Below are 12,908 nucleotides of genomic sequence, written 5' to 3' on the forward strand. Positions count from 1 at the left end.
TATTTACAGGTCCATGGTTTAATAGTACTGTTGATTTTCTGTCTATCCTTCCAGTCAGGGGCTTATTTATTTTGTTTCTAAATGCAGTTAGGCACGATGCTATCACGTTAGCTACGTAGCTAAAGTGCTTCACCGATGTATTGTCGTGGAGATAAAAGTCACTGTGAATGTCCATTTCGCGTTCTCGACTCTCATTTTCAAAAGGATATAGTATCCGAGGTGGTTTAAAATACAAATCCATGATCCACAATAGAAAAAGGAGAGAGTGTGGAATCCAATGAGACCTTGTACCTAAGTTACGGTCAGAGCGAAAAAAGATATGCCCTGCACTGCACTCTAGTCCTTCACTCTAACGTTCCTCATCCACAAATCTTTCATCCTCGCTCAAATTAATGGGGTAATCGTCGCTTTCTCGGTCCGAATCGCTCTCGCTGCATTGAAAACAATGGGGAAATGTGAGGAGCCTTTCAACCTGCCACGTCACGCTACTTCCGGTACAGGCAAGGCTTTTTTTTTACCAGCGACCAAAAGTTGCGAACTTCATCGTCGTTGTTCTATACTAAATCCTTTCAGCAAAAATATGGCAATATCACGAAATGATCAAGTATGACACATAGAATGGATCTGCTATCCCCGTTTAAATTAAAAAAATTCATTTCAGTAGGCCTTTAATTTCTAGTTTTAAATTAAAGATGTCATGTTTTCACTTTGACAGAACATGGAGAAGAATCTGAACATCCGCATCATGTTACAAAGTCAATCCTAACGTGGATATATGGGTTTTTTAAGGTATCAGTGACGTCGCCCTGACAGTGAGAAGGACAAAGATGAGGCGTAGTCACCAGAGGATCGGTCTCCACAGATGGCGCAAAGGCGTTTTTGGGACAGCATCGGTCCCGGGCTTTGCGGCGACAGCTGCTTTAAGCCCAGCGGAGGTTTGACGTCATCAGAACTGCTCACCGCGTGAAGTCCTGACATGGACACCGTTGAATTTATCTGAACAAAAAAAACGGCAGAGGATGACAACTGGACCCTTTGCAAGTCAATAAACATCTAAGGCCAATCTTGGAACAGAACATCTCGACAGTGGACTGAAATAACAGCAGCTCACTTACTTGCGGGCTGCTTATGGGCCCATAGCCGACTGACGGCGTGCCGGGCAGGCAAGGGGAGCCCAGCGAGGAGCTGATGACCGAAAAGGGGGAGCCGATGCTACTGATGGGGCTATTGACGCCAGCGCTGGTGATGGGAGGCAGGGAGGTCATGGAGGCTGCTCCTGATGGAACCAGCTGAGGCGAGCGCTGGCCGGATGGGGGGGACGACACAGATGAACTGTCCGGACTCTGTGAATCTGGTGGCAAATGACAAAGCGGGATATCACCAACTTGTATAATCATATACTGTACTGTTCTGGGCAAGACCTTGGCCAGCTCCTAGAGACTGTAGAAAGTGAACTCCACATACTAAAACTATCAATCAACCTAAATAAAACAAAATACATATTTTTTAGAAATAGGAAAAATATCATACAGTGTCACATAAGAATTGATGATATGGAGATAGAAAGGGTGTATTCAACAACATTTTTGGGAATCTATATAGATGATAAATTAAATTGGAAACTGTACATAAATATACTCAAGACAAACATGGCACAAATGATTGCTATGTTACATAAAATTAAAAACTCTAAATCAAAAGGCTCTTAACATGTTATATAATTATTTCGTACTCCCATATCTTAATTATTGTGTTGAAATCTGGGGTAACAATTACAAATCAAACATCAACTCTATGTTCTTACTTCAAAAGAAAGCGATTAGAATTGTAAATTATGCGGATTGTCATCACCATACCAATGCTGTGTTTATTAAATTAAAAACATTAAAACTGCACGATCTTGTTGACCTCAACACTGCTATTGTGACGTACAAAGCTCATAACCACATGCTGCCTGGGAGTCTACAGGAGAGGTACAAAACCCAGGGAGAGTCTCTATGACCTCAGAGGTTCAGCTGTCTTTCAGAAAGCAAACTTAAGAACGAGCTTAAAAAGTAGATGTGTTTCTGTCAGGCAGGTTCATCTGTGGAACAGCTTGGATGATTCCTTAAAATGTTCCAGTTCCATTCACACATTTAAAAAACACTTTAAGACCAATGTCTTGAAAAAATATATCACTCTTGAATCAACACTGTAGTTAATACTATGATCAATGTTAATTAAAAACTAGATGTGGGATATAAATAATAATGGAAGTATAATTGTTTGTAAATAGAATATAATTGGTAAGAAGGTTTAACATGTGTACAAGGATATTTTACATGCCTTTACTGTGTATATAATTGAACAGTGTTTATGTTGTGTACAGGGAGTATTTATAATATGTTGTGCAAAGGAAATGTCATAATTTTTGGAAGCTCATCTTATATTTGACATTGTTTATAGGGTTAGGCGCAATAAGTGTTCAACTTCAGCCTAACCCTTTCGGTCTGCAACATTTTCAATTTATAGCTCGGTTGGTAGAGCGGCCGTGCCAGCAACTTGAGGGTTGCAGGTTCAATCCCCGCTTCCGCCATCCTAGTCACTGCCGTTGTGTCCTTGGGCAAGACACTTTACCCACCTGCTCCCAGTGCCACCCACACTGGTTTAAATGTAACTTAGATATTGGGTGTCACTATGTAAAGCGCTTTGAGTCACTAGAGAAAAGCGCTATATAAATATAATTCACTTCACTTCACTTCACTTCAATTTATGAATGTACAACTGTTTATGTAAAACTGTTTTTTTATTTTGTTGACCACTGACCGAAGAAATAATAAACTAATGCATTTAGAGGCCTACTGAAATGATTTTTTTTTATTTAAACGGGGATAGCAGATCTATTCTATGTGTCATACTTGATCATTTCGCGATATTGCCATATTTTTGCTGAAAGGATTTAGTATAGAACAACGACGATAAAGATCGCAACTTTTGGTATCTGATAAAAAAAGGCTTGCCCCTACCGGAAGTAGCGTGACGTAGTCAATTGAACATATACGCAAAGTTCCCTATTGTTTACAATGATGGCCGCATGAAGTGAGAGAGATTCGGACCGAGAAAGCGACAATTTCCCCATTAATTTGAGCGAGGATGAAAGATTTGTGGATGAGTAAAGTGCAAGTGAAGGACTAGTGGGGAGTTGAAGCTATTCAGATAGGGAAGATGCTGTCAGAGCCGGGGGTGACCTGATATTCAGCTGGGAATAACTACAACAGTAAATAAACACAAGACATATATATACTCTATTAGCCACAACACAACCAGGCTTATATTTAATATGCCACAAATTAATCCTGCATAAAAACACCTACGTGTTTGTTATGCTAGCTCCTAGCTCCTCTGCTAGCTCCTAGCTCCATAGAACGCGCCAATACAATTCAAACACCTGATCAACACACACAATCACTCAGCCCAAAAGACCGTTCACCTAACCCAAGGTTCATAAAGCTTATATATTTTTAAAAAGTTACGTACGTGACGCGCACATACGGTCAAGCTATCAAATGTTTAGCAGCCAAGGCTGCATACTCACGGTACCTGATATTCAGCTGGGAATGACTACAACAGTAAATAAACACAGGACATATATATACTCTATTAGCCACAACACAACCAGGCTTATATTTAATATGCCACAAATTAATCCTGCATAAAAACACCTACGTGTTTGTTATGCTAGCTCCCAGCTCCTCTGCTAGCTCCTAGCTCCATAGAACACGCCAATACAATTCAAACACCTGATCAACACACACAATCACTCAGCCCAAAAGACAGTTCACCTAACCCAATGTTCATAAAGCTTATATATTTTAAAAAAGTTACGTACGTGACGCGCACATACGGTCAAGCTATCAAATGTTTAGCAGCCAAGGCTGCATACTCACGGTACCTGGTATTCAGCTGGGAATGACTAAATCAGTAAATAAACACAAGACATATATTTACTCTATTAGCCACAACACAACCAGGCTTATATTTAATATGACACAAATTAATCCTGCATAAAAACACCTACGTCTTTGTTATGCTAACTCCTAGCTCCTATGCTAGCTCCTAGCTCCATAGAACACGCCAATACAATTCAAACACCTGATCAACACACACAATCACTCAGCCCAAAAGACCGTTCACCTAACCCAAGGTTCATAAAGCTTATATATTTTAAAAAAGTTACATACATACGCAAAAAAAAAGTTGCGCACATACGGTCAAGCGATCAAATGTTTAGAAGCCAAAGCTGCATACTCACGGTAGCACGTCTGCGTCTTTGTCATCCAAATCAAAGTAATCCTGGTAAGAGTCTGTGTTGTCCCAGTTCTCTACAGGCGTCTGTGTATCGAAGTCAAAAGTCCTCCTGGTTAGAGTCTCTGTTATCCGAGTTCTTCCATCTTGACTGCATCTTTCGGGAATGTAAACAAAGACGCGCCGGCTGTGTACTGTTGTTGCTGACTTCCTTCGAAAAATACGTCCGTTTCGCACCGACAACTTTCTTCTTTGCTTGCTCAGCTTCTTTCTCCATAATGCAATGAACATAATTGCAACAGATTCACGAACACAGATGTCCAGAATACTGTGGAATTATGAAATGAAAACAGAGCTTTTTCGTATTGGCTTCAATGTGGAAGGCATACCCGTGTTCCCCGGGCTACGTCACGCGCATACGTCATCCTCAGAGGCGTTTCGAACCGGAAGTTTAGCGGCAAATTTAAAATGTCACTTTATAAGTTAACCCGGCCGTATTGGCATGTGTTATAATGTTAAGATTTCATCATTGATATATAAACTATCAGACTGCGTGGTCGGTAGTAGTGGGTTTCAGTAGGCCTTTAAATAAATGGAAACACAGTTTAAAATCAACACCCAAACACTACGATATGCTTGAACTCGAATAATGCAAGTACAACGATGCAAAGTATATTGAGCTACAGCCATCCTGAAACAACACCATGTTACTAGCAGCCAATCAGTGTCTCAAAAAATTAAAATCGCCCTGCGATTGGTGAGTCTTTCAGCCAATAACATTATCAATCAGACATCATCTGGGTAGTTCCCCCTTTCAAGCCACTTTAACTGGTTTGGGAACATGTAGGACAGGGGTCACCAACGCGGTGCCCGCGGGCACCAGATAGCCCGTAAGGACCAGATGAGTTGCCCGCTGGCCTGTTCTAAAAATAGCTCAAATAGCAGCACTTACCAGTGAGCTGCCTCTATTTTTTAAATTTTATTTATTTACTAGCAAGCTGGTCTCGCTTTGCCCGACATTTTTAATTCTAAGAGAGACAAAACTCAAATAGAATTTGAAAATCCAAGAAAATATTTTAAAGACTTCGTCTTCACTTGTTTAAATAAATTCATAATTTTTTTTACTTTGCTTCTTATAACTTTCTGAAAGACAATTTTAAAGAAAAAAATACAACCTTAAAATGATTTTAGGATTTTTAAACACATATACCTTTTTACCTTTCAAATTCCTTCCTCTTCTTTCCTAACAATTTAAATCAATGTTCAAGTAAATGTATTTTTTTTATTGTAAAGAATAATAAATACATTTTAATTTAATTCTTCATTTTAGCTTGTTTTTTCAACGAAGAATATTTGTGAAATATTTCTTCAAACTTATGATTCAAATTCAAAAAAAATATTCTGGCAAATCTAGAAAATCTGTAGAATCAAATTTAAATCCTATTTCAAAGTCTTTTGAATTTCTTTTAAAATTTTTGTTCTGGAAAATCTAGAAGAAATAATGATTTGTCTTTGTTAGAAATATAGCTTGGTCCAATTTGTTATATATTCTAACAAAGTGCAGATTGGATTTTAACCTATTTAAAACATGTCATCAAAATTCTAAAATTAATCTTAATCAGGAAAAATTACTAATGATGTTCCATAAATTATTTTTTTAATTTTTTCAAAAAGATTCGAATTAGCTAGTTTTTCTCTTCTTTTTTTCGGTTGAATTTTGAATTTTAAAGTGTCGAAATTGAAGATAAACTATGTTTCAAAATTTAATTGTAATTTTTTCGTGTTTTCTCCTCTTTTTAAACCGTTCAATTAAGTGTAAATATCATTAATTATTAATAATAACATGGAGTTAAAGGTAAATTGAGCAAATTGGCTATTTCTGGCAATTTATTTAAGTGTTTTTAAACTGGTAGCCCTTCGCATTAATCAGTACCCAAGAAGTAGCTCTTGGTTTCAAAAAGGTTGGTGACCCCTGATGTAGGAGGTTGAAAAATGTTGATTTTTTTCCCCCATATTTGGTAGCTTAAAAAAAAACCTGACTTGGCGAGACTCTTGGTGCATTTCGTTTACCTTGGAAGTTTGAAGTTGGAGCTGAGAATGACGTCACATCGGAGTTGTGCGTGTTCCAGTTACGAGGTCAGAAATCAAGATGGCCACATCTACGAAAGCTATTTTTGTGCTTGCCTTGTCTAAATATAAACAACTTTTGGGAAAATATGCACTATTTCTGCAAACTTCAAACACGCTGGATGGCAAAAAAACACAGACGCTAATGCTAGCAATGTAGAACATATATCCATCCATCCATTTTCTTCCGCTTGTCCCTTTTGGGGTTGCGGGGGATGCTGGAGCCTATCTTAGCTGCATTCGGGCGGAAGGCGGGGTACACCCTGGACAAGTCGTCACCTCATCGCAGGGCCAACACAGATAGACAGACAACATTCACACACTAGGGCCAATTTAGTGTTGCCAATCAACCTATCCCCAGGTGCATGTTTTTGGAGGTGGGAGGAAGTCGGAGTACCCGGAGGGAACCCACGCATTCACGGGGAGAACATGCAAACTCCACACAGAAAGATCCCGAACCCGGGATTGAACTCATGACTACTCAGGACCTTCGTATTGTGAGGCACATGCACTAACCCAGTGGTTCTTAACTTTGTTGGAGGTACCGAACCCCACCAGTTTCATTTGCGCATTCACCGAACCCTTCTTTAGTGAAAAATAAAATGTTTGTTTTTTTCAAATTCTACAAAAAGTCAGGTTTTTATATTGGTGCACAAAATGAACCGTGCATGAACATCACCTTGTTCAAAGAACAAAACCAACACAGTGCATGAACTCACAACAAATTACACACATTACCATGAATTGATTAACGTGGACCCCGACTTAAACAAGTTTAAAAACTTATTCGGGTGTTACCATTTAGTGGTCAATTGTACGGAATATGTACTGTACTGTGTAAACTGTACTGTTTCATATAATGTATTCTCTTCCTTTGCAATCTGCTAGTAAAAGTTTCAATTGATCAATCAAACAACCTGCAAATCAGATGGAAAATTAGAGGGAACATTGTTTGGGGGTATCCATAATACGCCAATAGGGAGAAGTTTTTATTTACACGATAAGTCGGATGTGTCTTTACCTCCGTGGCGGACGCTCCGCCGAACCCCTGAGGCCGACTCACCGAACCCCTAGGGTTCGATCGGACCCAGGTTAAGAACCACTGCATTAACCCCTGTGCCACCGTGCTGCCCCAGAACATATATACTACATGAAAAAAGTACTTTACACTACAGTTACGTTACGATAAAAATAATACATCATATATGGCTTATTTAACGTGATAAAAACTAATCAGAAGTGCTAATAGCGGATATTATAGAAAGCTTAAGGATAGGCTTTAGCCCCCTGCAGTCCCGAGAGGGACAAGCGGTAGAAAACGGATTGATGGATGGATTATTGTTTACATTCAGAACAGCCATCTTTGCGGGTGTGGTGCGAATGCTCCGACTTTCCGAGTGGGAAACCCCACCTCAAGCGGCGCTCCAGTTGAAAATTCCGACTAGGGAACTCGAAAGTTCCGACTTCCCATGACAAATGGAACACGCCATAGGTCGTGAGTTCAAACCCTGGCCGAGTCATACCAAAGACTATAAAAATGGGACCATTACCTCCCTGCTTGTCACTCAGCATCAAGGTTTGGAATTGGGGGTTAAATCACCAAAAATGATTCCCGGGCGCGGCCACCGCTGCTGCTCACTGCTCCCCTCACCTCCCAGGGGGTGATCAAGGGTGATGGGTCAAATGCAGACAATAATTTCACCACACCTAGTGTGTGTGACTATCAGTGGTACTTTTTAATGCTGTAAAATTAACCAATAAATAGCAGCATTGTCACGTAAAATATTCAAATAATAAAATGTAGCCAGTTTGCAATGATGTGCTTGAACTCTTTGATAATTTTTGCAGAGAACAATTGTTGATGCTTCCTGGTTCAATTGAATCAGATTAGATCTAGACTGGTTTTGTCTTTATGTTTCATAATCTCTATAGAGCAGGGGTAGGGAACCTATGGCTCTCGAGCCAGATGTGGCTCTTTTGATGACTGCATCTGGCTCAGAGATAAATCTTTGCTTAACAGGATGAGTAATGAATAGTTCCGCTGGTAATCACAGTGTTAAAAATGACATTCAAAATATAAAACATTCTCGTGCATTTTAATCCATCCATCCGTTTTCTACCGCACCTGTTCAAGAAGTCGCATTAATGGTAAGAAGAATTTTATTTATTATTGGTTAGCTTCAGAATACCAATGTTATTAAAAAGAATAAGAGACATATACTCTAAAAATGTTGGTCTTACTTAAAAATGCACGCATTTAGTTGTATTCAGTGTTAAAAAATATTATATGGCTCTCACGGAAATACATTTGAAAATATTTGGCTTTCATGGCTCTCTCAGCCAAAAAGGTTTCCGACCCCTGCTATAGAGCTTAGTTGCACAGCCCTAAAAATAAAATATTATTGCTCCTGATTGTGCTTAGTCCTGAACACAAAATGTGAAAGCAAAGTAGGAGAAAACAATGTGGTCATTCTAGGGCTGGGCGATATATCGATATACTCGATATATCGCAGGTTTGTCTCTGTGCGATATAGAAAATTACTATATCGTGATATTCAAGTATACGTTCTCACGAAGTTGCTTTTAGCTGTGGGCATTACACTGCATGCGTTTCCCACTTTTTCTTGTCTCTCCTTCTCACAGAGACATAAAACAAGCGCACCTTCTTACACACGTCACAAGTGCAACGTCACACGCTCCTGCGGAGCAGACAGGTAGAGACATGGTAACGCTAGCTGTGATGCTATCGGTGCGGTGCGGGTGGTAATACGAGAGAAAGAAGGTGCAAATCTGGTAACAAATGGAGGAAGAATTCATTCCCAAGAAAAACAGCACGGGATCCATCGTCTGGCGGTGGTTTGGCTTCAAGCGGGAATATGTTGAACATTTATGTGGCAAAAGCGTTGTGCCACTGCTTAATAACTGTTTAATAAATACAGTTTTGGTTGATTGACTTAGTTGTGATTTCCCTTTCTGCATGAAAGTTTAAAATGAGCATATATTAAAGCAGTATGAACAAGAATGTTTTAATGTAGACACATAGAATCATCATACTGCTGTGATTATATGCATCAAGTGTTAATCCGAGGCTAAGGCAAAATATCGAGATACATATCGTGTATCGTGACATGGCCTAAAAATATTGAGATATTAATAAAAGGCCATATCGCCCAGCTCTAGAACACACCATGCGATGCTGCGGTAAAATTAACCAATAAATGGCAGCATTGTCACGCAAAATATTCAAATAATAAAATGTAGCCAGTTTGCAATGAGGTGCTTGAACTCTTTGATAACAATTTTTGGAGAGAACAATTGTTGATGCTTCCTGGTTCCATTGAAGTGAAGTGAAGTGAATTACATTTATATAGCGCTTTTTCTCAAGTGACTCAAAGCGCTTTACATAGTGAAACCCAATATCTAAGTTACATTCAAACCAGTGTGGGTGGCACTGGGAGCAGGTGGGTAAAGTGTCTTGCCCAAGGACACAACGGCAGTGACTAGGATGGCGGAAGCGGGGATCGAACCTGCAACCCTCAAGTTGCTGGCACGGCCGCTCTACCAACCGAGCTATACCGCCCCATTGAATCAGATTAGAATGTCTAACAATCAGATCTAGACTGGTTTGGTTTTGTCTTTATGTTTCATAATCTCTATAGAGTTTAGTTGCACAGCCCTAAAAATAAAATATTCTTGCTCCTGATTGTGCTGAGCCCTGAACACAAGATATGAAAGCAAAGTAGGAGAAAACAATGTGGTCATTTTAGGGCTGGGCGATATATCGATATACTCGATATATCGCGGGTTTGTCTCTGTGCGATGTAGAAAATGACTATATCGTGATATTCGAGTATATGTTCTCACGCAGTTGTTTTTAGCTGCGGGCATTACACTGCATGCGTTTCCCACTCTTTCTTGTCTCTCCTTCTCACAGAGACATAAAACAAGCGCACCTTCTTACACACGTCACGTGTGCAACATCACACGCTCCCGCGGAGCAGACAGGTAGAGACATGGTAACGTTAGCTGTGATGCTAACAGTGTGCGGGTGGTAATACCAGAGAAAGAAGGTGCGAATCTGATAACAAATGGAGGAAGAATTAATTCCCAAGAAAAACAGCACGGGATCCATCGTCTGGCGGTGGTTTGGCTTCAAGCGGGAATATGTTGAACATTTATGCGGCAAAAGTGTTGCTACAAAAAGTAGCACCACTGCTAATGTGTAGCATCATTTGAAAAGTCACCCGCTAGAGAATGAAGAGTGCTTGAAACTCTGCATGTCAACATCTCCGGCTGGTGCCACACCAACAAAATGCAGAAGCAACTATTTCCAGATCAACACCGTATGAAAAAAATAGTCAACATCAGAAGGAGATAACGTCCGCAGGAACCTACCACATAGCGAAGGACATATACTATTTGTATATGCAGCTCATTTTTATTTGACAGTTATTAAAATATCTTGTGTGACATCATGCACAAAAGTGCAGTTTATTTGTTTTTAACTATTGTAGTGGCGTTCTGTACAAAAAGTACACTTTAATTTAGTGTTGCTTTGATAAGCCATCTTGGTGACATCATGCACAAAAGTGCACTTATAGCTTGTTTTAAAATGTCTCTGACAATCTTGCACTTTCTGTTTTGGAAATGACATGAATGTTTGTGCCACTGCTTAATAACTGTTTAATAAATACAGTTTTGGTAAATTGACTTAGTTGTGATTTCCCTCTCTGCATGAAAGTTTAAAATGAGCATATATTAATGCAGTATGAACAAGAATGTTTTAATGTAGACACATAGAATCATCATACTGGTGTGATTATATGCATCAAGTGTTAATTCGAGGCTAAGGCAAAATATCGAGATATATATCGTGTATGGTGACATGGCCTAAAAATATCGTGATATTAATAAAAGGCCATATCGCCCAGCCCTAGAGCAAAGTAGGAGAAAACAATTTTGTCATTCTCACCTCTGCTGTCTCCCATGGTGCGGCTTGTCCTTTGCACGCCGGAGATCCTGCGTGTCTGCACCCAGCTGTCAAACTCTAGACCGCGGACTGGGGCCCGGGCCGGAGCTGCTTTGAGGGCAACCAAAAACGGCTCTGAAATGTCAACACAGGGAGGGTTGCATGAAGCCAACGCACACGCATTTAAAGTCGACAAACGTTTGTTTCGGCTCAACACGATGATAAAAAATTATCATAATCCTGTGTTTAGGTGGAGCCTAACCTCGTCCAATGTAGCCTACCCTTAGCTCAAAGCTAGCGTCTTTGGCTATCGCCACACTAATTACAAGTATTTTCCTGTAACGCTCAAAGCTAGCGTCTTTGACTATCGCCACACTAATTACAAGTATTTTCCTGTAACGCTATCTTTTTAGGCAAAGATAAACGCACGCCGTGCTTTTATGAGAATAATTGTCACAAGCTGCATATTTATGCTTTCAAACTGGCAAAACAAGCTAAGATGCTAGCTTAGCAAACTAGCGTGGGTGTCTAAAAAGGCAGCGATGGCGCAAAACAGCTACTTCAAATTAGCTTCTCACATTTCGACTAAATTACATTTCGTGGAAATAAATGCAGATTACTGACGTTTAGCGGCGTGGCTTCCTCGCATGAATCGATGCTAGACCCCCCGGGTGTCTTGTCTGGCTCCCCCCACCCCTCACACACGCACTCACTTGGGGCCGCAGACTGCCCTCCCTCCCCCGGCATCAAAACACGGTGACGCTGGTGGAAGAGCGTTGGGCGGTGCGCGCCCACGCACGCACGCACGCACACACCTACACGGAGGCCAGCGAGTACGCGCGTGCGTGTGGCAGACGCATCCCAGAGGGGTCATGATGAGGTCAAGAAAAGTTCAGCTCCGTTGCTGCAAAGGTTACCAGAGGACAACACAAAGACTACTTGTGTTATTTTTGCCTTGAGGTTAGTTTGCCTTAAAGCACAGGTGTCAAATTTAAGGCCCAGGATTTGGCCCGCCCCATAATTTTACAAGGCCCAAAGGAAGCCTGGAAATAGCGTGCATCAAAAGGTGCTTTATCTTTCCTTACCCAAAAGAGAGGTGGTAAATAAAGTATAGATTTTTCGTCTTTGTGCAGTTCCACTGTTCTTTCCAATGCGTCATTTTTCTCCTCAGTATGACTCCCAATAGTGCAACAACAGTCTTCTTCTCTTCTGATGCTGTTCACACTGTGTAGAGCAGGGGTGTCCAAACTTTTTCCACTAAGGGCCGCACACTGAAAAATCAAAGCAAGCGAGGGGCCATTTTTATTTATTTTTTATTTTAAAAACCAATGCAATAAATATATAAAAACAATATACATTTAGGCCTCCACTCAGGCTTGATCCCGGTGAACCCAAATGGTTTTGGTAAAAAAATGTATAAAAAAATGTGTCATTATTTAGTATTATTATTATTATTATTATTATTATTATTCAAAGTTTAAATCTCTAGATCAAAATTATGTCCATCTGTCAATATAACGTTTTTAAA

The 12,908-nt window shown here is 40.1% G+C and overlaps 1 protein-coding gene across 5 annotated transcripts in view; it reads right to left on the minus strand.

Moving 5' to 3' along the window:
• rxrba (retinoid x receptor, beta a) overlaps window positions 1-12,227 on the minus strand; it is a 31,516-nt gene extending 19,289 nt beyond the window's left edge. For 2 of the 5 annotated variants that reach the window (XM_062047446.1, XM_062047444.1), the window contains exons 1-4: window positions 12,094-12,225; window positions 11,384-11,515; window positions 1,116-1,351; window positions 843-996 (exon numbers count right to left, since the gene is read on the minus strand). In XM_062047446.1, coding sequence (XP_061903430.1) covers window positions 843-996; window positions 1,116-1,351; window positions 11,384-11,515; window positions 12,094-12,127 — 556 coding nt within the window. In that variant the 5' untranslated portion in view covers window positions 12,128-12,225. Of the gene's footprint in view, window positions 1-842; window positions 997-1,115; window positions 1,352-11,383; window positions 11,516-12,004 lie in introns of all 5 variants that reach the window. The other 3 variants (XM_062047445.1, XM_062047442.1, XM_062047443.1) reach the window with 2 other exon arrangements.
• Between the last annotated feature and the right edge of the window lie 681 nt (window positions 12,228-12,908).

This window comes from Entelurus aequoreus, linkage group LG05, assembly GCF_033978785.1.
Source record: "Entelurus aequoreus isolate RoL-2023_Sb linkage group LG05, RoL_Eaeq_v1.1, whole genome shotgun sequence".
Lineage (NCBI taxonomy): Eukaryota > Metazoa > Chordata > Actinopteri > Syngnathiformes > Syngnathidae > Entelurus > Entelurus aequoreus.